General features: G+C 42.0%; 2 protein-coding genes across 6 annotated transcripts in view; both read right to left on the bottom strand.

Annotated features, from left to right (window-relative positions):
• Window positions 1–511: 511 nt before the first annotated feature.
• On the bottom strand, window positions 512–3,414 carry LOC107377654 (leucine-rich alpha-2-glycoprotein). 2 transcript variants are annotated; one of them, XM_054748005.2, is made up of 3 exons: window positions 3,287–3,356; window positions 1,682–1,751; window positions 512–1,590 (listed from the first exon to the last, which is right to left on the bottom strand). In XM_054748005.2, exon 3 carries the CDS (start codon window positions 1,583–1,585, stop codon window positions 575–577), a length of 1,011 nt encoding a protein of 336 aa, XP_054603980.2. In that variant the 5' UTR covers window positions 1,586–1,590; window positions 1,682–1,751; window positions 3,287–3,356; the 3' UTR covers window positions 512–574. The 2 variants fall into 2 exon arrangements, with proteins under 2 accessions (XP_054603980.2, XP_015802899.3); XM_015947413.3 differs by lacking the exons at window positions 512–1,590; window positions 1,682–1,751 and adding an exon at window positions 1,905–3,174 and having other exon boundaries at window positions 3,287–3,414.
• Window positions 3,415–5,810: 2,396 nt separating this feature from the next.
• The window catches only part of LOC107377468 (rho-associated protein kinase 2), a 43,136-nt gene continuing 27,640 nt past the window's right edge, over window positions 5,811–21,306 (bottom strand). Inside the window, exons 18-34 of one of the 4 annotated variants that reach the window (XM_054748001.2) lie at window positions 21,081–21,241; window positions 17,605–17,789; window positions 17,373–17,442; window positions 17,071–17,174; window positions 16,400–16,586; window positions 13,978–14,071; window positions 13,627–13,721; window positions 13,241–13,429; window positions 11,170–11,338; window positions 10,774–10,989; window positions 10,190–10,257; window positions 9,995–10,083; window positions 8,201–8,279; window positions 7,850–8,114; window positions 7,483–7,759; window positions 6,773–6,864; window positions 5,811–6,400 (exon numbers count right to left, since the gene is read on the bottom strand). In XM_054748001.2, coding sequence (XP_054603976.2) covers window positions 6,783–6,864; window positions 7,483–7,759; window positions 7,850–8,114; window positions 8,201–8,279; window positions 9,995–10,083; window positions 10,190–10,257; window positions 10,774–10,989; window positions 11,170–11,338; window positions 13,241–13,429; window positions 13,627–13,721; window positions 13,978–14,071; window positions 16,400–16,586; window positions 17,071–17,174; window positions 17,373–17,442; window positions 17,605–17,789; window positions 21,081–21,241 — 2,330 coding nt within the window. In that variant the 3' untranslated portion in view covers window positions 5,811–6,400; window positions 6,773–6,782. Of the gene's footprint in view, window positions 6,401–6,772; window positions 6,865–7,018; window positions 7,108–7,482; window positions 7,760–7,849; window positions 8,115–8,200; window positions 8,280–9,994; window positions 10,084–10,189; window positions 10,258–10,773; window positions 10,990–11,169; window positions 11,339–13,240; window positions 13,430–13,626; window positions 13,722–13,977; window positions 14,072–16,399; window positions 16,587–17,070; window positions 17,175–17,372; window positions 17,443–17,604; window positions 17,790–21,080; window positions 21,242–21,306 lie in introns of all 4 variants that reach the window. The other 3 variants (XR_008564654.2, XM_054748002.2, XM_054748003.2) reach the window with 3 other exon arrangements.

Here is a 21,306-nt window from a genome sequence, read left to right as displayed (position 1 = left end):
TTTTAGTGTTTAGCGTGAATTGGGCAGTGGCCTGGGATGGTTTCAAAATTTCTGGCCTGAATTAATGTCCGGCAAGATCCGGCTCAAATTAAGCCCTGGTTGGCACCCTAGCAGAGCCTGTGAGCAAAAGTCAGAGAGTAATGTCTTTGGAGGCAAAGCAAAGAGCTAAAGCCAGAGTGAAAATCGGGATGGCCTACGCACATTTAAAGAAGCTGAACGAGGCTATGAAACCACGGATTGATGGTGACCTGGCTTTGTTGTTACTGGACTTGTAATATTTTTCATTCTTTTTAGTATCTTTTTAATTCACACCTTACTCAGCAGGACTTAGCTCATGCTAGTGTCAGCACGCTGCTGCAGGGTCGTTCATGACAGTTTTAATTTCACTTTTCACCAGGAGGGAGAAGCTGGTTGCTTCAAAGCAATTCATGTGAACTTTTGGCCTATTTTAACAAAGATAAATAAATAAATAAATAAATAAATAAATAAATATTTGGACTTAACCCACAAATTCACATTCATTAGTTTTTTTTATTAGATCCAAGAACCTTTGCTGTTAGATCATTTTAATTTATCATTGTGATTCTGCACTAAGCTTATCGCCGGGTAAAGATTCCACTTTTTGATGCTTCAGGCTCTCCGGGCCATCACAGATCACCTCCTCCCAAAAGAGTGCATAATCACGATGCGTGCTGATCCATTTTTGCAGATACTCTATCTTCCTGTCACACTTCCAGGGGTTCCCAGTCAGGATTATCTCCAAAGAGGGATTCAACCCATTCAGCAGGCCTGCTGGGAGGTGATGCAGCTGGTTCTTATTGAGCAACAGGAGCTCAAGGTGTCTGAGGCCGTGCAGGAGGTTCGCCGGTAAATCCTGGAGCTGATTTTCCTGCAGGTAAAGGCGTTTCAGATCATGGTTGTGAGCAAAGGTTTGGGGTCTCAGGGTGATTAGTTTGTTTCCAGCGAGGTCTAGCGTCTCTAGTTGGTGCAGGCCCCTAAAGGTGTCCGCTTGTAACTCCTGCAGATTGTTATCATTCAAATCTAGATACTGCAGATGAGGCAGCTTCTGAAACAGCGCGGGCGAGATGCTGCCTAAACGGTTCCCAGACAAGTCCAGCCAGGTCACACTGCTGTTATCAGAAAACCACGCTGCATCAGCTTTTTCAAACCGATTATCTCTCATCACTAGGTAACGAAGCGAGCTGTGGCTGAAGACGTTGGGAGGTAGATGAACCAGCCGGTTCCCAGTGAGATCCAGTTTGTTCAGGCGAGGCACGGCGACCAGTAGATCTGATGAAAGGTTCACCAGACTGGTGTGATACAACTGGAGGTGATCCAAGAGGGGGATGGCACTCAAACGACTGGCCGTGATGCCATCCAGGTTTGTGTTCTGAATGGACAACACTGTGGCGTTGGATGGAAAACCACTCGCGGGAAAACTGGTGAGGCCTCCGCGGCTGCACACCACTTCCGCACCTGAGGTCAGAAACGAACAGGAGCAAAACTCCGGACACGAGAGGACACTTCTTCGTTTGTGATCAAATTCAGCCAGGGCCATGAAAGTGAGCATTAGCAGCAGCTTCATCTTGGCTGCAAAAAACCAAAATAAATAACAAACAGTACAAATGACTCATAAATAATAACACTTAATAGCAGGAATGGTGCACAAATGTATTCCTACCTGAGAAGTCACTGACAGCCGGTGAAGAGTCACTTGTTTGTGACGAGAGTGCCGAGTGAATTCCAGTCAGCTGAAACGTTGCAAAAAGCAAATAAAACTGAGCAAATAAAGCAGCTCTGTTGCTGGAGAGTGGTTACCACCACGCAGATCAATAACATTAGACAGAGTTTATGATTAATGAGCTGTGCACGGTCTTTTAGTGTTAAAATAAACCATAAACAGACCAGGGAATGTGTTTTTATTCAAATAAAAATAATAAAAGTCAGTTTTTAATCAATCTTTAACAACTCCATATTGACTGCCAAATACAATAATAATACTTTAAAATCATGGTTTGTGAGATAATTACAAAGCTGTAAATTGCAGAAATTTGCAATAATTCCAATGAAGGTAAAAATCAAACTTATCTCCATGACATCATTATAGATCTTTATTATTTTATTGCAAAAATGTTTACAGACATCTTCAGATGTTTGGGTTCAGTTTAACTCAGCTCGACTAAAGATTGAGTTGGTTTTCCGTTAGCGACGACACTGATCTCCCCGTCAGAGGCTGGGGAAACGCACACGTGATGCTTTCTGCCTCAAACACCTTCTTCTTGTTCTTCTGAAGCCACCTCCACAGGTACTCCACCTTCCCATCACACAGGAGGGGGTTGCCGCTCATGTCCAGACCCTGGTCCTCCAGTGAGTCCAGCTGGTCCAGTAAACCTGCGGGGATGTGGCTCAGCTGGTTGTTATCTAGACTCAGGTGTCTGACCCGTCTGAGACCCTGAAACAGGGTTTGAGGGAGATTTTTGAGATGATTGTGAGCGAGAAATAAAGACGTGAGGTTGTTTAGGCTCAGGAATGCAGACGCATCCAAAGTGTGCAGTTTGTTGTTCTGCAGGTTTAGCTGCTTGAGCTCCATCAGAAGATCCAGAGAATGAGAAGGTATCTTCTCCAGATGGTTGCTGGAAAGGTCAAGATTCTTCAAGTGAGGCAGCCTCTGAAGCAAAAGTGTTGGAGTTTGTCTTAAAAGGTTTTCAGACAAGTCCAACCAGATCAGACTGCTGTTAGCAGGAAGCCACTCTGCATCTGCTTCTTTGATCAGGTTGTTCTTTAGGACCAAGTTACGGAGAGAAGCGTGGCTAAAGATGTCTGCAGGGATGTCGCTCAGCTGGTTTCCCGTCAGGTCCAAAGTGTGCAGGTGGGGAACGCCCCTGAGAAGATGAGAGGAGAGGTTCTGCAACTGGTTTCTAAAGAGATGGAGCTCCTGCAGCAGTGGCGTGGCGTTGAGCTGGTGCTCAGAGAGGGAGGTGATGTTTGTGAACTGGATGGTCAGCATGGTGGTTTTGTCTGGGAGACCCTCGGATGGGAACTCTGCGAGGGGAACCTCGTTACAGACTACCTCTGCTCTGCTGGGGAAACATTTACATAAAGCAGGGCAGGGAAGTGTCTCATGGCTGAAGTGTCCCAACAGGAGAAAAACAAAAACGCAGCTGGACTTCATCTCTAAAATAAAAACAGGATTACAGAATGAAATGGCTTCAGAAAAGTAGCAGAAAGTCACTTCTCACAAAGGAAATCAGAGAAAGTAGATTTTCAGTAAGGAAGAACGACTTACTGCTGTTATCCCGTTCAGCCTGCCTGTCCCGTGTGTCTGATTCACTGATGGTTACTTGCAAATTGATGTCATTTAAAGAGGAAAATCCTCCAATCTAATCATTACTTACTGAGTAAACAATGATCAGGCGTTTGTCAAGGACATGCAGTTGCAACAGACTACAACATGCAGGGAAAGTCCAAAACTTCAAATCAACATAAATAAACATAGCAGTGCTGATTTAAAATATTATCATTGTGTGTCTGAGAGTAAATTTCATTTATGTTCCCAGTGGAAATCATGTTACTGAACTATATCATAGAAAATGGATCAAAAATGTAAAAAATCTCAAATTTGAACCATTACTTGTAAATAATTTCCACAATGTCTTTGCCTCCAAGGAATGGAGATGCATTTATTTAAAATGTATATTTAAAGAATTCATAATGAGGGCAATGTCCCATCCGGAGGTGGCTGCATGCTACCTGAGATACCCGAGATACGAGTACAGCAGGTTTGATTCATCAGTAATCGAACCAGAGTAGTTACGCAGAACGGATAATGACCTCCATTGTTGAGTTTAGCATCCGCGCATCAAGGTAAACCGTTACATTATGTATAATAAGAGCCAGTTGGCTTCAGGGTATTCTGAAAGATTTATTTCAGGCAAGCCCACTCACTCCTCATGCAGTTGTGGGAGATGAATGTTTTGGTAGATTTCAGTCCCATTTGAAATACACAGCAGCCAGATTAATGAGAAGAATGATAATTACTGACTGTAACTACAATGAGTATCCATTAATATGACCTGGTCTTATTAATAAAAACCAAAAAGTAAAACTTAAGATTAGATTTTTCAGTCCAGAAACTGAAAAACTCAAACTTGTCAGATCATTACTGAATTAACATTTCAAAATATGCCAGACAAAACCCTAAATTTTGTCAAAATCCTGTTTGCTGGGCGTCAACACAAAATGGAAATTAAGCACTTGAGTAGTTTGTGAGTTTGTAATATTATTTACACTCACTTAATAATTGTGATTATTGGTCTTGTTGTACAATTTCAAAACATCCCGGACAAGACCCCAGCCTGTTACAATCCAGTTCATTGGGCTGCAACACAAAATGGAAAGTAGGCATTTGGGGAGTAGTTTGCAAGTTTGTAGTATTATTACATTTCCTTACAATTGTCATTAATAAGCTTATATTACAATTTTAAAACATCCCAGACAAGACCCTAAATTATGTTAAAACCTATAGCTTGCTGGGCATGAAGATAAAAAGGATGCAGAGTATTACTTTTATCCACTCTAAAATGTTTTGAAAATAATTCTCACTATTGTTATTGTAACAATACGACTACTTATTCAAAACATCCCGGACAAGCCTCCAATTTAGGTTATGACCAGACTTTTGGGCAGTAACTATGGATGTCCAATATTTTTGGTCTACCGTTAATGTCGGCCAATATCAATGTTAAAATGTAATATAAAAATATCAGTATTGCTTTGTCTTAATCACAGCTTTTACATACTATACACGTTATACACAAACCTCTTCAGCTATTTATCTCTCTCAAAATGTCAAAATATGATGGATTTGAGGTATGTTTGAGATATTTTAGTTCATTTGGCACAACTTGTGAAGTAGAAATTTGCCCCATGTAGTGATCCGTATACTGTCGTCCAGCACGTAGCTAACAAAGCTAACAAAGGACTTAAACAAAAACAAGAATCTTCACCCAAGGCTAACAAAGTTGCTCGGCACTTTTCCTGGTACTAACATTTACATAATTTAACCATCCATGATAGGAGCTATGGGGGGTTAGTAACCTAAAATATTTTAGTTGTTTTTGTATCGGTTCCAATCCAATCCAATCCAATTTTATTTATAAAGCACATTCACAAGGCATCACAACCAAACAAGGCGCTGTACACTAAAAATCTTAGTTAATTAAACCGGCGTTATACAAACATGTCGAACACAGATAAAAGATAAAAAGGAAATTCAACAAAATTCCCAAAACTAACAGCTAAAAATCAATAAGACACAGGGAGAATAAAAAATTAGAAAAACATTTTAAAAAGAACCTCAATAGTACGGAAGTTGATATTGTGAAGTCCATTTTTAAACAATGCAGATGTGAGGTTCATAATTATGTGGTATAAGCTAGGTTGAAGTAGTGAGTTTTCAAGCGTGATTTAAAAATGCTAGCTGTTGGTGCTTGCCTCACTAGCAGTGGTAATGCGTTTCACAGCTTCGGTGCACAGACAGAGAAAGCCCTTTCTCCACGGTTCATATCGGTATTACCGTACTCTTATATCGGAGAATGAGTCAGACAATATCGGTATATGGGTAAAAAAAGCAAAGCATCCCTGTCAGTAACAGATTCACCAAGCAGACTTTGCACTCACAAGTGTTAACGCAATCAAGGTGATACAAACTGTCACTATTGTTGCTTAGCAGTCAGCGGCAGAGGGGGACGACATCATTCATCACTGGAATACGTCTTTTGGCTTGGAAATGATTAGAAACACTCATTAAACACATTTCCCCACAAATCTTTTAATGCTTTTCTTAAAATATTTCAAATATAGGATTTTAAACATAACAGAAACATCTATAACTTTTTTCTTGCAGATTGTTCAACAGAAATACATTTCACATTATTCTGTAATGCTGTGATGGCTATAATTAGAAACAGGTCTAAGATGCCTTATGATGAATAAAATCTCTCATTCAAACACACATTTACAAATCGCTCATTTACTGTTGAATGTGTCGCTATTATATCCAGAAAAATAAAACAATCCTGTCCTATTATCTATAATTTGTGTTATAAATCTTTGTTCTATATACAAAGGCTCACACGCATGCCTGAAACTTCAGAAACACAACTAAATTGAGTCCAATTGTTAATTAAAAAAAAGGGCAGTTTCAATATGAAGAGTGAGAAACTTTCTGTTTATTAAAATGCACAAAAACAATTCCAGTTCTCATGACAACAGCCAGAGCGTTTCTGTCCATGGTGTTTCTTTCTTTCGTTTTTCAGTCTGTGAACAAACATCATGCGTAGGCAACAGGGTCCAGACGAGCATCATTAATCCAAATGGGTGAAAATACTGCTGGGGTTAACTGTGAAGAGAGAGAGGGAAATAAACGGAAATTATGTGAAAACCTGGGATACGACCAACAGAGTGGCAAGAATTCAAAGGCAAGCCCACACAAAATCCACACATTAAACTGGGAAGCTTCTCTGCATCCACACAAAGCACGACTAAAAATGCAGAAAGAGAGATACACCAACATGCCAGGTCTGCAAGATGTTTAATACTTTCGTATTTTACCGGCAGTAGGTGTTTGCAGCTCAAATAGAAAACTATAAAATGCACCAACCTCCCACACTTGCAAAAAATACACCCTCAAAGTTAACTATAATTTCCAAGCACTGAATTACAATTTAGCACACAACAGATGCACACAGAGATCATGCTGAGGCAAAGTTACCCTCCTGCTTTCAGAAGAACATATCATCATTATCATCATCATCATCCTCATCCAATGACCAGCTCCAGTCTTTCAGGTCAAACTCAAGCACCCTGAAATAACGAGGTCCAAGCAAATGCCACGGTCACTAGGGGGCAGTATGGAGCAGACCCTGGCTCATACAGGCAGCTTGTTACATGAGAGGGTTAGTAAACAGCAGCACAGCAATGCAGCAGGCTGAAGGGGGTGCCAAGCTTCACTACTTACATTCTCCAAGCATGGGAGGTTTTGTTTAGAAATGTGGGGGTCAAAGGTGAAGAGGTCAGTGGAGGATGATACGGAGCATGGGGCCAGTGCTGGAGGATGAAAGCCAGTTAGGGTGTGGCTGAGACTACCGAGTGTTGAACAGTTAGTTTCTTGTCTGTGAGGTTTTCGAAAGGTGAGTTTGGAGCTGCAAATGGCGTTTTGCATATGCAAATGAACCAGGAAGGCTGCTTAAAGCAGGACATTCTGTTCTAGCTTCAACTTCACGCCCATTTTAATGGTGCAGGGACAGGAAAATTAAATGTAACTGCAGCAGAATGTGGATTTTAAAAGCTTCAGAAAACATTCAAGAAACATTAGTGCAGGTAAAAGATTAGTCAACAACTGAAAATTAAAGGAAAAAGGAAAAAAAAATGCTAAAAGACTGATAGGGAATATTTCTTAATCAAAATAAATAAAATTCCCACCTCGACTTTCCTGATGTCTGCTGAGTTTTGGTGGCCTGGATCTTTATGGCGTTGCGATGCGATGACAGCTGAGGGGAGTTTCTGGGAGAAGACCTCGGAGAGACTTTAGGAGGAAACATTGATGCAAACTCTTGAGGGCTTGACTGTGCTGCAGGAGGACTCAAAGTTGGGTTTTTCCTCGGGATGCGTTTGCGGAGGTGACTGATCCATCGCTGCTGCTCCTCCTTAGAGTTGGTCAGCAGCAGCAACTCTTTGGCAGTGGATGAGTCGTAGCTCACTGAGAAAGAAGGCAAGTGGATTTTCATCAGGATAAACAAGATGTTTTCTAAATTTAATTGGTAAAACCTTAATTTTAACGTAAAACTACCCCAGCAGGGCTCGATGCTCTCTTTATTCTTTTCCATGTGGTCTTTGTGGCACTTGGTGTGGCAGCGGCGGCACTCAAGAGCAGGCGGGGGCTTAAAGACGTTCCACAGGGGTCGCGTGCAGACGTCGCAGTTAGAGGGAAAGTGGTACAGGGTGAGGATGAACTCATGGCCCTTGTGGCTGATGTAATTAGGGCGCTCATGGGTGGCTGGTTCCACCGCAACCTCCTCGTTGCGTTTACTCTCGCCTTCGTTGGCGTACAAGATCTGATTCAGGAGATGGAGGGAGTTTTAGTCGCAGCAGTGTTGTTACTGAATGTATATGGAAAATTAGGGAAACTGTAGATGATTACCTGGAATATTCTTGGGATTTCTCTGGCATCTGCACGGTACACATCAGTTTGAGTGACGGGACGAACGTGAAACAGCTTACTGAAATAAGTCGAAAAATTAGGACAATAAGAGGACTATGCATATGGAATACAGAAAAACACCAGTTTTAGTCCTTAAACAAGAATTTTAAGCTTCAAGCCTGCCTCCAAAAATAAAATATTTCAAAAATATAATTAAATATCCAAAAATGGAGATCACAGTTTTCATTAACTCAAAATTGCACAGTTTTAAATTCTTCTTCTTCTACTCTTTTATAATGATATTTTAAAGGCTGCTCAGATTAGGGTCCATTATTTTCTGCAATAAAGAAATCATTCTCCTGTAGCAGAAATCAATAAAAGCCATCAGTTTGTTGCTGCGTCTGTAAATAAAAACAAACCTTAAAGTCAGGAACTTATCCACAACTTGCATTCATAACTTTATAAATGAGAATGAGTTTTTTTCAAATTATATTTGAGGTACATTTTTTAAATCATAAAAAGTTCCCATTAAATTCCCTAAAGGGGGCGGGGCTTAAAACTTAAACTGCAGCCAGCCACTAACAGGCATCCTCTTTGGTACAGTTTCAGCTCTAATTTCCTGTGCATCTTAGCTGGTGCCAAACTGGATGACCTGCAGCTAAAATCCTCCATAAAGCTAAAAAAACCACCTTGATCTAAGTGATTGTTAAGTTAGAAACTAACGGTTTCATATTTGACACCGCTATGTAGCCTTTTAATGAAGAAAAACCACACTTGATAGTTTTGTGGAGCGGGTTAAGTGTTCTATAGGGAGCGCTCTTCACCTGTGTAATGGCTGTTAGCTGTAATGCTAGCAGTTAGCATTTTCACTTTGCCGATCGTCAATAAAAAACACAAGAAGAAGAAAAAAGAAATTTGCTTGTTCTGTTGGCATCATGCCGGAGCCTGGAGGTAAAAGTAGGAAAGTAATGTCTTTGGAGGTGAAGCAAAGAGCTAAAACCAAAGTGAACATCAGCGTGGCCTACACCCATTTGAGGAAGCTAAAAGAGGCTACAAAATCATGGACTGATGGTGACCTGGCTTTGTTGCTTGTAATTAAAAAAGATGTTTTGTCAAACAGTGTGGATCCTTGTACTTCACTTGAAATGAACTCTGGACCTTGAATCTGCTCATTGTAATTGGGATAATGAGGGAATAACACACAACTGGCCATGGAACAGCTGAGAAGCCAATTGTCCCATTACTTTTGGTCCCTTAACAAGTGGGAGGCACATGTATAAACTGTTGTAATTCCTACACCGTTCACCTGATTTGGATGTAAATACCCTCAAAGAAAAGCTGACAGTCTGCAGTTAAAGCACATCTTGTTCGTTTCATTTGATATCCATTGTGGTGGTGTATAGAGCCAAAAATGTTAGCATTGTGTCGATGTCCCAATATTTATGGATCTGACTGTACGTTTGTGTGCAGCAGGGTTGTTCAGGACAGTTGGAATTCCACTTTCAACCAGTAGGATGGATGAACAGCAAACTGTCTAGTGTTACTTTAAAGCTACGACAAGAGTAAACATGACATTTAAAGGTTTTCTTCAAAACCTCATCATGTCTCATTCAGTTGTCATAGTTTCACATTTTCTATTGATGGGAAACAATATGAAGGAAAGTCATGGATCCTAGAGGAATTTCAGTAACGTTATTTTACACGTGGCAATTGCATCTTTGTGTTTTTTCTAAAAAAATGAAATAAAATCTGGCACACTTGATTTCCTCGTGAGAAATTGGTAAAAAGACTCACTCTATGTCCAGGGTCATGAACGGGTTGGACTGCTCGCGGTCCTGCTCGTTGTTGTAAAACAGTATCTTCTTGCTGCTTACAACGACGTACTGAGAAGGAAATGGAAACAGATCAAAACAGTTAAGGGGAAAAGATGCGATTCAGTTGCTGCTCACTAAGAAAACAAGAGATGCATGAAAAAGTGGCAGTAGTTACTTTTTTGTCCCAGCCGTATCGCTTTGTGTTCTTGGTGGGAAATGAAATCCAGCCTTCCAGTCTGGAATCTGGTGAGCATAAAGACAAAACAAAATGGGAAAATGTCAACACAAAAGGAAGGACACCCTTTAATCATGCAATTCACTTAAAACACCATCTTGACATTTTCTGAGCGTTCCTGGCATTTACTCCGAGTTGCCACTTTGAGAGGAAACGATTCCTGGCTAAAACAAAGAAGCCGAATGCGGGAAATCCTGCTTCCGGGCTTTAAGAGAAAGCAGCAGCTCACATAGAAGATGCAACATTCAAGGATTAAAGGAAATCACAAATCTGAATATCCATATGGCTATCTATCCGATTTCTGTGGTAAATTTGAGCAAAATCATGCAGTAAATGTCAACATGCCCAGTTAACATCAAAACAGATGAAAGCACAACAGAGACAGCATGCATGCCTGCAGGGCTGGAAAAAGATCACTTTCCTAATTCAGTAAAATTGCAAAAAAACCATCTTCAAACATTATGGTGTAAATATTTTAAATGTTTGCATTCCAATTTCAGATTTCAAGCACCGTGCCGGGTCACCTCCAGGTTCAGGCTCAGAGGGCTGTCTATAGGTCAGAGCCAGTGGGCTTTGGCCCCGCCCCTCAACCTCATCTGGGTCTCCTTCATCTTCGGAGTCCGAGTCAAAGAGGGTTCGAGCCGAGCCAAGGTCGGGCCTTGTGTCAATGCACACTGACTTGTGTGTGCGCTGGTAGGTGTAGGACATTGATTCTGAGGTGTGAGACTGAGTGATGCGCACTACGCAGGACCACGACGAGAGGTGAAATGGAAGAGAGGACGTGAAGAAACAGAAAGAAAGGAGGAACAGGTGGAAATAAATGTGAAAAAGAAGGAGAACAGGAAATGCATGCAGATGTGAAGCTGAGCTTGTATCGTTTTTGTGTAGAAGCCTGAAAGGAAGAAGGATCAAGAGCAGACCTGGGTATCCGTCGCCTAATTCCACATCGTTGCCGCTGCCGATGCTGGTGGTGTCCAGAGAGTGAACGCTGAGGGAAGTGAGCTGACACCGGAGCTGCTCGATGTCGCTGTCCTTGCTGTCCAGGGCCATCTGGAGCTCCAGGCGCATGTTGTTCTCCTCTGCCATTACCTAAAAACACAAACATTTCACTGCACTTTATTGTCAATCACTGCACTCTTTGGTTTTCAGAAGCAGGCAATAATGTTTTTGCCTGCGTATTTGTGTGTTCATGCCCCGGCGCTGTGACTAATTTACAGAAGGTAGGGAAAGTATTCAGACCCCGGTCAATTTTTCACTGTTATTATGCAGCCATTTGCTAAAATACAGCCATGAGTCTCCGTGGTGAAATTTCTTACACCTGGATTTGGGGATCCTCTGCCATTCCTCCTAGCAGATCCTCTCCAGTTCTGTTGTCTGGTAAATGTTGGTGGACAGCCATTTTTAGGTCACTTCAGAGATGCTCAGTTGGTTTTAAGTAAGGGCTCTGGGCCATTCAAGAACAGTCAGAGAAGCCGTAAAGCCACTTCATTATTTTGGCCGTGTGCTTTGGGTCATTGTTATGTTGGAAGGTAAACCTTCCGCCCAGTTTGAGGTCCTGAGCTCTCTGGAGAAGGTCCAGGATATCCCTGTACTTCGTTCCTTCGATTGCAACCAGTTGTCCTGTCCTGGCAGCTGAAAAACACCCCCACAGCATGATGCTGCTACCACCATGCTTCACTGTGGGGACTGTATTGGACAAGTGATGAGCAGTGCCTGATTTTCTCCACACATACTGATTAGAATTAAGGCCAAAACGTTCTCTCTTGGTCTCATCAGACCAGAGAATCTCATTTCTCACCATCTCAGGGTCCTTCAGGTGTATTGTAGCATGCAGGCTTTCATGTGTCTTGCATTGAGGAGAGGCTTCTGACTAACCACTCTGCCATAAAGCCCTTATTGGTGGATGGTTGCAACTTTATCCCATTTCCTGACGCCATCTCTGGAGCTCAGCCACATTGATCTGCTCTAGGAAGGGTTCTGGTTGTCCCAAACTTCCTCCATTTAAGGATTATAGAGTCCACTGTGTTCTTAGGAACCTGAAGTGCAGCACAGACTTTTTTGTAACCTTGGCCAGATCTGTCCCTTGTCAGATTTGTCTCTGCGCTCTTCAGGCAGTTTCTTTGACCTCATGATTCTCCTTTGCTCTGACATGCACTGTGAGCTGTAAGGTCTTCTATAGACAGGTGTGTGGGTTTCCTAATCAAGTCCAATCAGTATAATCAAAGACAGCTGGACTCCAATGAAGGTGTAGGACCGTCTCAAGGATGATCAGAAGAAATGGAAAGCACCCGAGTTAAATATGAGTGTCACAGCAAAGGGTATAAAAAATCAATTGAATTGATTTTAGCAAATTGCTCAAATATAACAGAGTAAAAGACAGACGGGGGTCTGAATACTTTCCATACCCACTGCAAGCTATGAATTTGAGTACTTTATTAAACGTTTAAAACCTTGAAAATGACACATTAAAAGTTTACAAAAAATCCCCTGAAGTTAGCTTTTGGAGTCAAGATGGCCACCACTGAAAACCGACAAAAACTATTGGGCTAGTTTCTGTTGGAGGTTTCTTCCTGTTAAAAGGGCATTTTCCTCTCCACTGTCGCTACATGCTTGCTTAGTATGAAGATTGCTGCAAAGTCTGCTGGTTTTCCTTAGATAGGAAACTTTTATGTATTTGGAATAATGAACTGAACTCCGTGCATTGATAAGTAGGTTCAATTGGAATGTTCGCTTTCTAAAGTGCCTTGAGACAACTCTTGTTGTGATTTGGCCCAACATAGATGAACTGAATTGAATTTCTCATTCACACACAAAGAGATAATACAATTAAGACTAGTACTTTTCATAATCCTTAGCTATGAAGAGAGGGTATTTCCGTGTTTGCAGCCAGACAAAGTAAGTGCAGCCCTCTCCATTGTGTCAAAACAGCAGATGTTTTCTGGTAGCAAGTATATTTTCAGTGTATATTTTTGGAGTCGTGGGTGAACTGACCGCCTGCATGTCAGTCAGATCCTTCTGGTATTTCATCATGGTGCTGTTAAATTTTTGCCTCTCTGCTTTCAGCTCCAGCTGCAGCTTCCTGTTCTCCTTCTCTTTCCTGTGCACCTCGGTGTCGATACCTCGAGCACCTCCTCGCACCGACTCCCTCCTGTTCATCACCTCAGCCAGCTTGTTCACAGCCTGGGAGGCAAAAAACATGGAGTAAATAAACAAAGCTTCCTTTATGGTAAATATAAATGCGGTAAACACACAAGAAAGAATGGTGAAATCAATGCTGCAGCATGAAACCTTTATATGTTTCTAGATGTTTAATAAAAGTCTGTGGCAGAACATTATGTATGAGGAAGTTAAGGATAGATGTTTCAGGATTTCCAGACCTGAATCTTAAGCGTCCTTTCACTTTGCAGCTGCCTCTCAAAGGAAACTTTCAAAGAATTCATCTGCCTCGCTTCCTCCCTGGCCTTCTGGAATTCTGCAAAATCATCACATATAAATATTAATATAACAGCAGTAAACATGTTTTCAATTCACTAACTGTTTCCTTGAAGCAATGTAAAATTTATGAGGCAAACTTGAGTATTTCTCTGACATCAATCTCTTTTTTCATGATTCTTTTTCTTCAGTTAAATCAAGACGGCTTTTTAGCACATTTTCAAGAGATTAGATCAACTGTAATTTTTTTTGGAATTACCTTTTCCCTCTGATGCTCAAGTCATTGTGAGACTCACCTTGCTGCAGTTCTTTCAGCTTGTTGTTCAGTTCTTCCTTCTCACTGGCCAGGTTGGCCACGTCCACTGTCAGTGTGCGGTTGGATTCTTCCAGCTGAGTTAGACGAGCAGATTTCAGTCGTGGAACCAACCAACTAGCCCAACACACCAGCTAACCTAACATACCAATTAACCAACACACCAACCAGCCCATCCAACCTAACATACCAACCAACACACCAACCAGCCCAACCAACCTAACATACCAACCAACACACCAACCACCCAACATACCAACTAACTTAACATACCAATTAACCTACCAACCAACACACAAACCAACCAACCTACCAACTAACTTAACATACCAATTAACCAACCAACCCAACATACCAACCAACCAACCCAACACACCAACCAACTTAACATACCAACCAACACACCAACCAACCTAACATACCAGTCAACCAACCAACACACCAACCAGCCCAACCAACCTAACATACCAACCAACACACCAACCACTCAACATACCAACTAACTTAACATACCAATTAACCTACCAACCAACACACAAACCAACCAACCTACCAACTAACTTAACATACCAATTAACCAACCAACCCAACATACCAACCAACCAACCCAACACACCAACCAACTTAACATACCAACCAACACACCAACCAACCTAACATACCAGTCAACCAACCAACAGACTAACCAGCCCATATACAGGTCCTTCTAAAAAATTAGCATATTGTGATAAAGTTCATTATTTTCTGTAATGCACTGATAAACATTAGACTTTCATATATATTAGATTCATTACACACAACTGAAGTAGTTCAAGCCTTTTATTGTTTCTAATATTGATGATTTTGGCAAACAGCTCATGAAAACCCAAAATTCCTATCTCAAAAAATTAGCATATAATGAAAAGGTTCTCTAAACGAGCTATTAACCTAATCATCTGAATCAACTAATTAACTCTAAACACCTGCAAAAGATTCCTGAGGCTTTTAAAAACTCCCAGGAGAAGAGGGTAAGAGACAGAAAGACATTTCTGAATGAACAGGTTGTTCCCAGAGTGCTGTATCAAGGCACCTCATTGGGAAGTCTGTGGGAAGGAAAAAGTGGCAGAAAACGCTGCACAACGAGAAGTGACCGAACCCTGAGGAAGATTGTGGAGAAGCACCGATTCCAGACCTTTGGGGACCTGCGGAAGCAGTGGACTGAGTCTGGAGTAGAAACATCCAGAGCCACCGTGTACAGGCGTGTGCAGGAAATGGGCTACAGGTGCCGCATTCCCCAGGTCAAGCCACTTTTGAACCAGAAACAGCGGCAGAAGCGCCTGACCTGGGCTACAGAGAAGCAGCACTGGACTGTTGCTCAGTGGTCCAAAGTACTTTTTTCGGATGAAAGCAAATTTTGCATGTCATTCGGAAATCAAGGCGCCAGAGTCTGGAGGAAGACTGGGCAAAGGGAAATGCCAAAATGTCTGAAGTCCAGTGTCAAGTACCCACAGTCAGTGATGGTCTGGGGTGCCATGTCAGCTGCTGGTGTTGGTCCACTGTGTTTTATCAAGGGCAGGGTCAATGCAGCTAGATATCAGGAGATTTTGGAGCACTTCATGCTTCCATCTGCTGAAAAGCTTTCTGGAGATGAAGATTTCATTTTTCAGCACGACCTGGCACCTGCTCACAGTACCAAAACCACTGGTAAATGGTTTACTGAGCATGGTATCACTGTGCTCAATTGGCCTGCCAACTCTCCTGACCTGAACCCCGTAGAGAACCTGTGGGATATTGTGAAGAGAAAGTTGAGAGACGCAAGACCCAACACTCTGGATGAGCTTAAGGCCGCTATGGAAGCATCCTGTGCCTCCATAACACCTCAGCAGTGCCACAGGCTGATTGCCTCCATGCCACGCCGCATTGAAGCAGTCATTTCTGCAAAAGGATTCCCGACCAAGTATTGAGTGCATAACTGAACATAATTATTTGAAGGTTGACTTTTTTTGTATTAAAAACACTTTTCTTTTATTGGTCGGATGAAATATGCAAATTTGTTGAGATAGGAATTTTGGGTTTTCATGAGCTGTATGCCAACATCATCAATGTTAGAAACAATAAAAGGCTTGAACTACTTCAGTTGTGTGTAATGCATCTAATATATATGTGAGTCTAATGTTTATCAGTACATTACAGACAATAATGAACTTTATGACAACATGCTAATTTTTTGAGAAGGACCTGTATACCAACCGACACAACACACCAACCAAACCAACGCACTTCCCAGTTTTAGCACCAGAACAAATGTCTTAAAATCTGTTACCAGTTAACCAGGTCTCCTGAGTTTGGAAGTGAGTTCTTTATTGTGCTGTTAAGATCCAAACAACACTTCTTGGACCAAATCCAGATACCGATAGTGATCTCACCGAGCTGATTGTGGCCTCCTTCTCATTCAGCTCCTGCTTGTGTCTCGCCATCATGTCATTGATCTCCAGCTCCTTCATGATCTTCTCCTTCTCCAGAAGAGAGTACTGCTCTTCAGCGATGGACCGGGCCAGCTGCTCCGAATCTGCTTTGGTCAGGCTGCTTTCCAGCTGAGCTGCCAGAGAATCCCTGCTCACGGAGACGAAAGCATGAATCCTTATTATCTCATCAAACCACTGGAGCTGTATGAATCTTCGATCAGCACTGACTTAGCGCCACCAAAATGCCAGTTAGAAATCCTCCGCCTGCGGTGTGAGCGCACATTAATAAGCCTGTGACATTTTTGTCATTGAGAGGTTTTGTGAGTGAGTGCGAGACTGAGCCAGCTCTTCAACAACAAACATTTGTACGTGTGGGACATCAGCTCATTCTGTAATTAAGTTCAATGTCAGGCTCTCCTCTTTATAATTCACTGAAGACAAATAAAGCTAACCCTGAAAGTCTGTAGCATTCCTTAGAGCTCAGGTAATTTAAACTTTTGTTTTTATGCACAAACCTGCAGCTAAAACTCAACCTCCCTTATTTTTGTCCACTAACACGCCAGAATATCTACGTGAAATAAAAATGAATATTTGGGCAACTTTAAATGTCGAATTTCAGACGCCACCATTACCTTTCCTCGTTGTATGCTGCAAGCTGCTGCTGCAGCTCTTTGATCAGCTTATTCCTCTCATCACACTCGTCCTTCAGCTCACGGGTCTGTGTCTTGTACAGCGTCTTTAAACAAGAAAACATTTAAACATTTTACTTGCTGATTGACAAGAAAATGCACATGAATGTAAAGGATTTACACAAACAAGTCATTTTAGAGTAGATGATGCATGTTTGAGTGCGACTGTCAACGTCAGCTCATGTAGACTTAAAAATTTGGCTGTCGCTGTTGTTTTTTTATTTATTTAAAAAAAAAGGGATTACTGTGAAATATTGCTCTGCTTCCAGCTGGTCCTTCAGTTCCTTCAGCTGGCCATCAGCCTCCTGCTTCTCCCTGAAACAGCACCAAAAACCTGTCAGTCACTGCCGAGGGCCAGCTGGGCATCACAGCCAAAACGGCAAAAAATAAATAAAAAAATAAAAAAATCTCCCACCAGTTAAAAAGCACTGGTGCTAAGAGTTTTGATGTATTTTGTGTTTAGTTTTGAAGCCTGACCTGCGGAGCTCCTGGTTCTGCTTTTCCAGGCTCAACTTCATCTCCAGCAGTTGGTTGACTTCCTGTTTGAGCAGCTTCTCAGAGGAGCCGAGCACGGACACCTGCTGTTTCTGCATCTTCAGCTCGCTCTGACTCAAACTGAGCTTGTGGATCTCCTCCTCCAGACGTGATGTGAGCTGCATCACCTGCACACATTGGCAATGTGTCAGTATGTGGAACAAGCTAAACTAGAACGAAAACTTGAACCAACTACAACTAATTGGTTCTTCATTTGACTGATTTATTCAATAAAATAAAATAAATTGTATCTGTTTTGGCATCATGGCAGAACCTGGGAGCAAATGTAAGAGAGAAATGTCTTTGAAGGCAAAGCAAAGAGCTAAAACCAGAGTGAACATCGGCATGGCCCACGCTCGATAGAGGGAGCTAAAGGAGGCTACAAAATCACAAATTGATGGTGATTTGTTTCTATAGGACTTGTAAGTAATACAACAATGTGGATGTTTTTACTTAGTTGGTTATTTAGTAGCCCTGCGATGCACCGATAAACTGTTCAGGGTGTACCTCACCTGCTTTCCCAGAGACTGCTGGAGATAGGCACCAGCGGGTTTACACAATGAATGGATGGATGGTTATTTACATCCATTGGCTCATGTTAGCGTTAGTGACAGCCAGCTACTATAGGGTTGCTGAACCCATTTGTAATTCTGCTTTGAACCAGTAGGGGGAGAAGCAGGAAATATCTGCATTGCTTTAAAGTGAGGGTCAATGCATGGGTGGAGACGTATTTCATCCAAACTTCCTGTTAGGAAAGCGCTTCTGAAAGAGGTGTCACCTGGCGGACCGAGAGAGCGGTACTGAGGCAGTGATAGACCGCACCGCCCTCAACCCCCCTGCGTGTGCTGTCAGAGTTTCTCAATCTAAAAATGAGTTAACGAGCGTGTGCACGAAAGCAAGCACTCAGACACTCGCTCAGGAGAACAGCAGACCGATTCTGCAGCATTTCCAGTTAATCACGATCATTAGATGACAAGGGGAGGAGGGCATTTTTTTGTCAAAAAGGCAAGCGGCTCCGAGCGCCCGTGTGTCATACCAGCAGGTGAGTGGCTGAGCCAGGTGGAGGTGCGGCTGCCTCACCTGGAGACCAGTGCAGTGCAGCCACGTAGTACGTTGCTGACTTTGTTTTTCAGCTCAGCCATCAACCACAGCTGGCTCTACATAAATGTGGAGCAGAGTTTTTAACCTGAACATGGAGATATAAAAAATGGTTTTGGGCTGAAATTTTAACTTTAAAGTAAGTTGCACTAAACTGCAACACTAATGATTACACATGTGTGCAGCACCATTAGACACACATCTATACAGGTTATCAGCAAAGAAAAAAGTTAATTTAGGCATTACTTGCTCTTTAAATTTTGTTTGCGTAATGGAGCTCACAAGAACCATACCAATCCATGGAAATGGATTTCTTCATGACTGATTTATTTTGTCTACAAGTAGGGATGCAGCGATACCCCTTTTTTCCAAACTGATATGATAACGATACTTGGATCTGAGTACTCACTGATACCGATTACTGATTACTCATACTTCTACCACACACACACACACAAAAAAAAATGCAATGATTTGGAATACAGATTTTCTTTTCTTCTCTGCTTTCAACAGGAAAAGACTGAGGTAGATAAAAAGTAAAATATATGAATAGAAATCATCACCAAACTAAAATACTAGGTGAAAAGAAATGACAAGTTACAGCGAAGCCATTTTCAAGCAACTGCATTGGTATCGGTTCCTGGTATCGGTTAACTTTTACCGATACGGTATCGGTGCATCCCTACCTATAAGTTTTTCAAATCGCTGTGAAGAAATGTTGTCCTACCCTTTTCCCCACCTGATTTGTTACAATTCAGCCATATTGGTGTTTTTCAGCATGAACGGCCTGTTTAAAGGCACAATGTGTAGTTTTTTTATATTAATTCTGGAAATATTCATCGATATGATGTTGAAAATGAATTAAATGATTCCCAGTTGTTGAAAAATATTGGCACCTTTGTAACATATAACCCTAAAAATCGAGTCTAAACTACATGGGAGTGGGTCCAAGTGTCTGGGCAATGCCATATTAGACGCCATGTTTCCTCCTACGGGAGTCCGTGAGGACAAAGCACATTTACTGATTTGTAACAAGCTGTTACAAAACTTTACCATTGTTTTACACATTTACCTCTCTACTCGTTGCCAGTGATGAAAGAGAGTGTGATGTTCTTGTCATTTTGCTGGATGTTGAACGATCTAAACAAGTACTCGTTCAAAAATTGTGCTCCCAAGGATTTTTGACTCTAATGGGCTCGATACACGGGAGGCGATTAACGACCGCGATCAGCGAAATTTGTTGCTGTCGCTTTTATTACCTGACACACGGGAGGCGACCCGCGGCAGCGGCAAAGTTGTCGACGCGTTCTGTTCCATGGCAAAATCGAATCTTCCGCTGTTTTGATTGGCTGTGTCAGGTTGGAGGGAATTAAGGTTATTTAAGCAGTTCAGAGTTTAAAAAGTGGTAGATATGATGTTTCACAAGGTGCTGCTAGAGTTATGTGAAATCTTACTTCTGATTTTACTATATAAAAAAAACCCTGAGAATGGGTTCATCCCATATTACAAACCAGAGAAAGAAACGGAGAATACCATCATTTAATTCTGGCACCAACAATTTCCCACGCTGCAGCCTTTGTGTGAATATCTCTATATTCTTTGGTAGAAATATTGTACAGTTCTGGGAAATCCGTCACAGCAAGCATCAACTTCTCCTTCATGTTTGCTCGGAGATGTACGGAGCATCCTGTCCGCTCATTGGTCAGTGAATGAAACCTCTGTTGATTGGTCCTCGTCCGAGTGACAGCGATGAAAAGTTGAAAATATTTCAACTTTCTGGGATCGTGTTGCTGCGTCGCCTGTGCACGACACGTGCATGAGCACAAAATTTTACACGCACGTTTTTCGCGTTTCGCTTAGTGGGAGGGAGATCCGCGATTATCGCTTTGTCCCGCATGTCTCGTTGAAAATTAATGGAGGAGAGGCGATGTCACCTCCCGTGTGTCGAGCCCATAATGGCCATCCGTTGGTAAGGTCTTATGCAAACACAAAAATACTGCTGGCTTGCAACAATTTATTACTTCCCCCTATCGTCAGCAACAATACAGTCACTTCAAGGTCAAAGGTCAGACTTACTTCTTTAGCATTTGCAGCTAATGCGCAGAAATCATAATCCCATCAAGTCGACCGAGGCAGCTAAGCAGCTCCATACAGTCGCTGCTGTGTTAAACTGTTGGTTTGATGTTCTTTCTCTCAGATTCAGCGACAGTTTTGCACCAGATGTTTTGAGGCAAACACCTTCTAAAAAGCTCCAGAGGGGAGGACACTAGAGGGACACTATTTCAACCGACAAACATGCTAAAATCTTGATTTAAAATCACCTCCTCGGAGCTTTTCTTCTTCTGCATCTTCAGCTCCTCCAGCTTGTGCGCCGCCCGCTTGTAGTCACAGTCTAGCATTGAGTGCGCCTTCTGCAGCTGGAGCAGCTTTTCCTCCACGAGCAGCTTTGAGCTGCGCTCCTCCTGCAGGGTGTTCTCCATCTCTGGACCAACAGAAACAAATCTGCATGAGGAAGACTAAAACATTTGGAATGCAGCAGAGATTTGG

The sequence above is a fragment of the Nothobranchius furzeri genome, chromosome 2 (assembly GCF_043380555.1).
Source record: "Nothobranchius furzeri strain GRZ-AD chromosome 2, NfurGRZ-RIMD1, whole genome shotgun sequence".
NCBI classification, from domain to species: domain Eukaryota; kingdom Metazoa; phylum Chordata; class Actinopteri; order Cyprinodontiformes; family Nothobranchiidae; genus Nothobranchius; species Nothobranchius furzeri.
This window is presented reverse-complemented; position numbering and strand designations above follow the sequence as displayed.

Bases quoted from the DNA above. Each gene is read 5' to 3' on its own strand.
- LOC107377654 (XM_054748005.2), bottom strand. From the start codon at position 1,585: ATGAAGCTGCTGCTAATGCTCACTTTCATGGCCCTGGCTGAATTTGAT.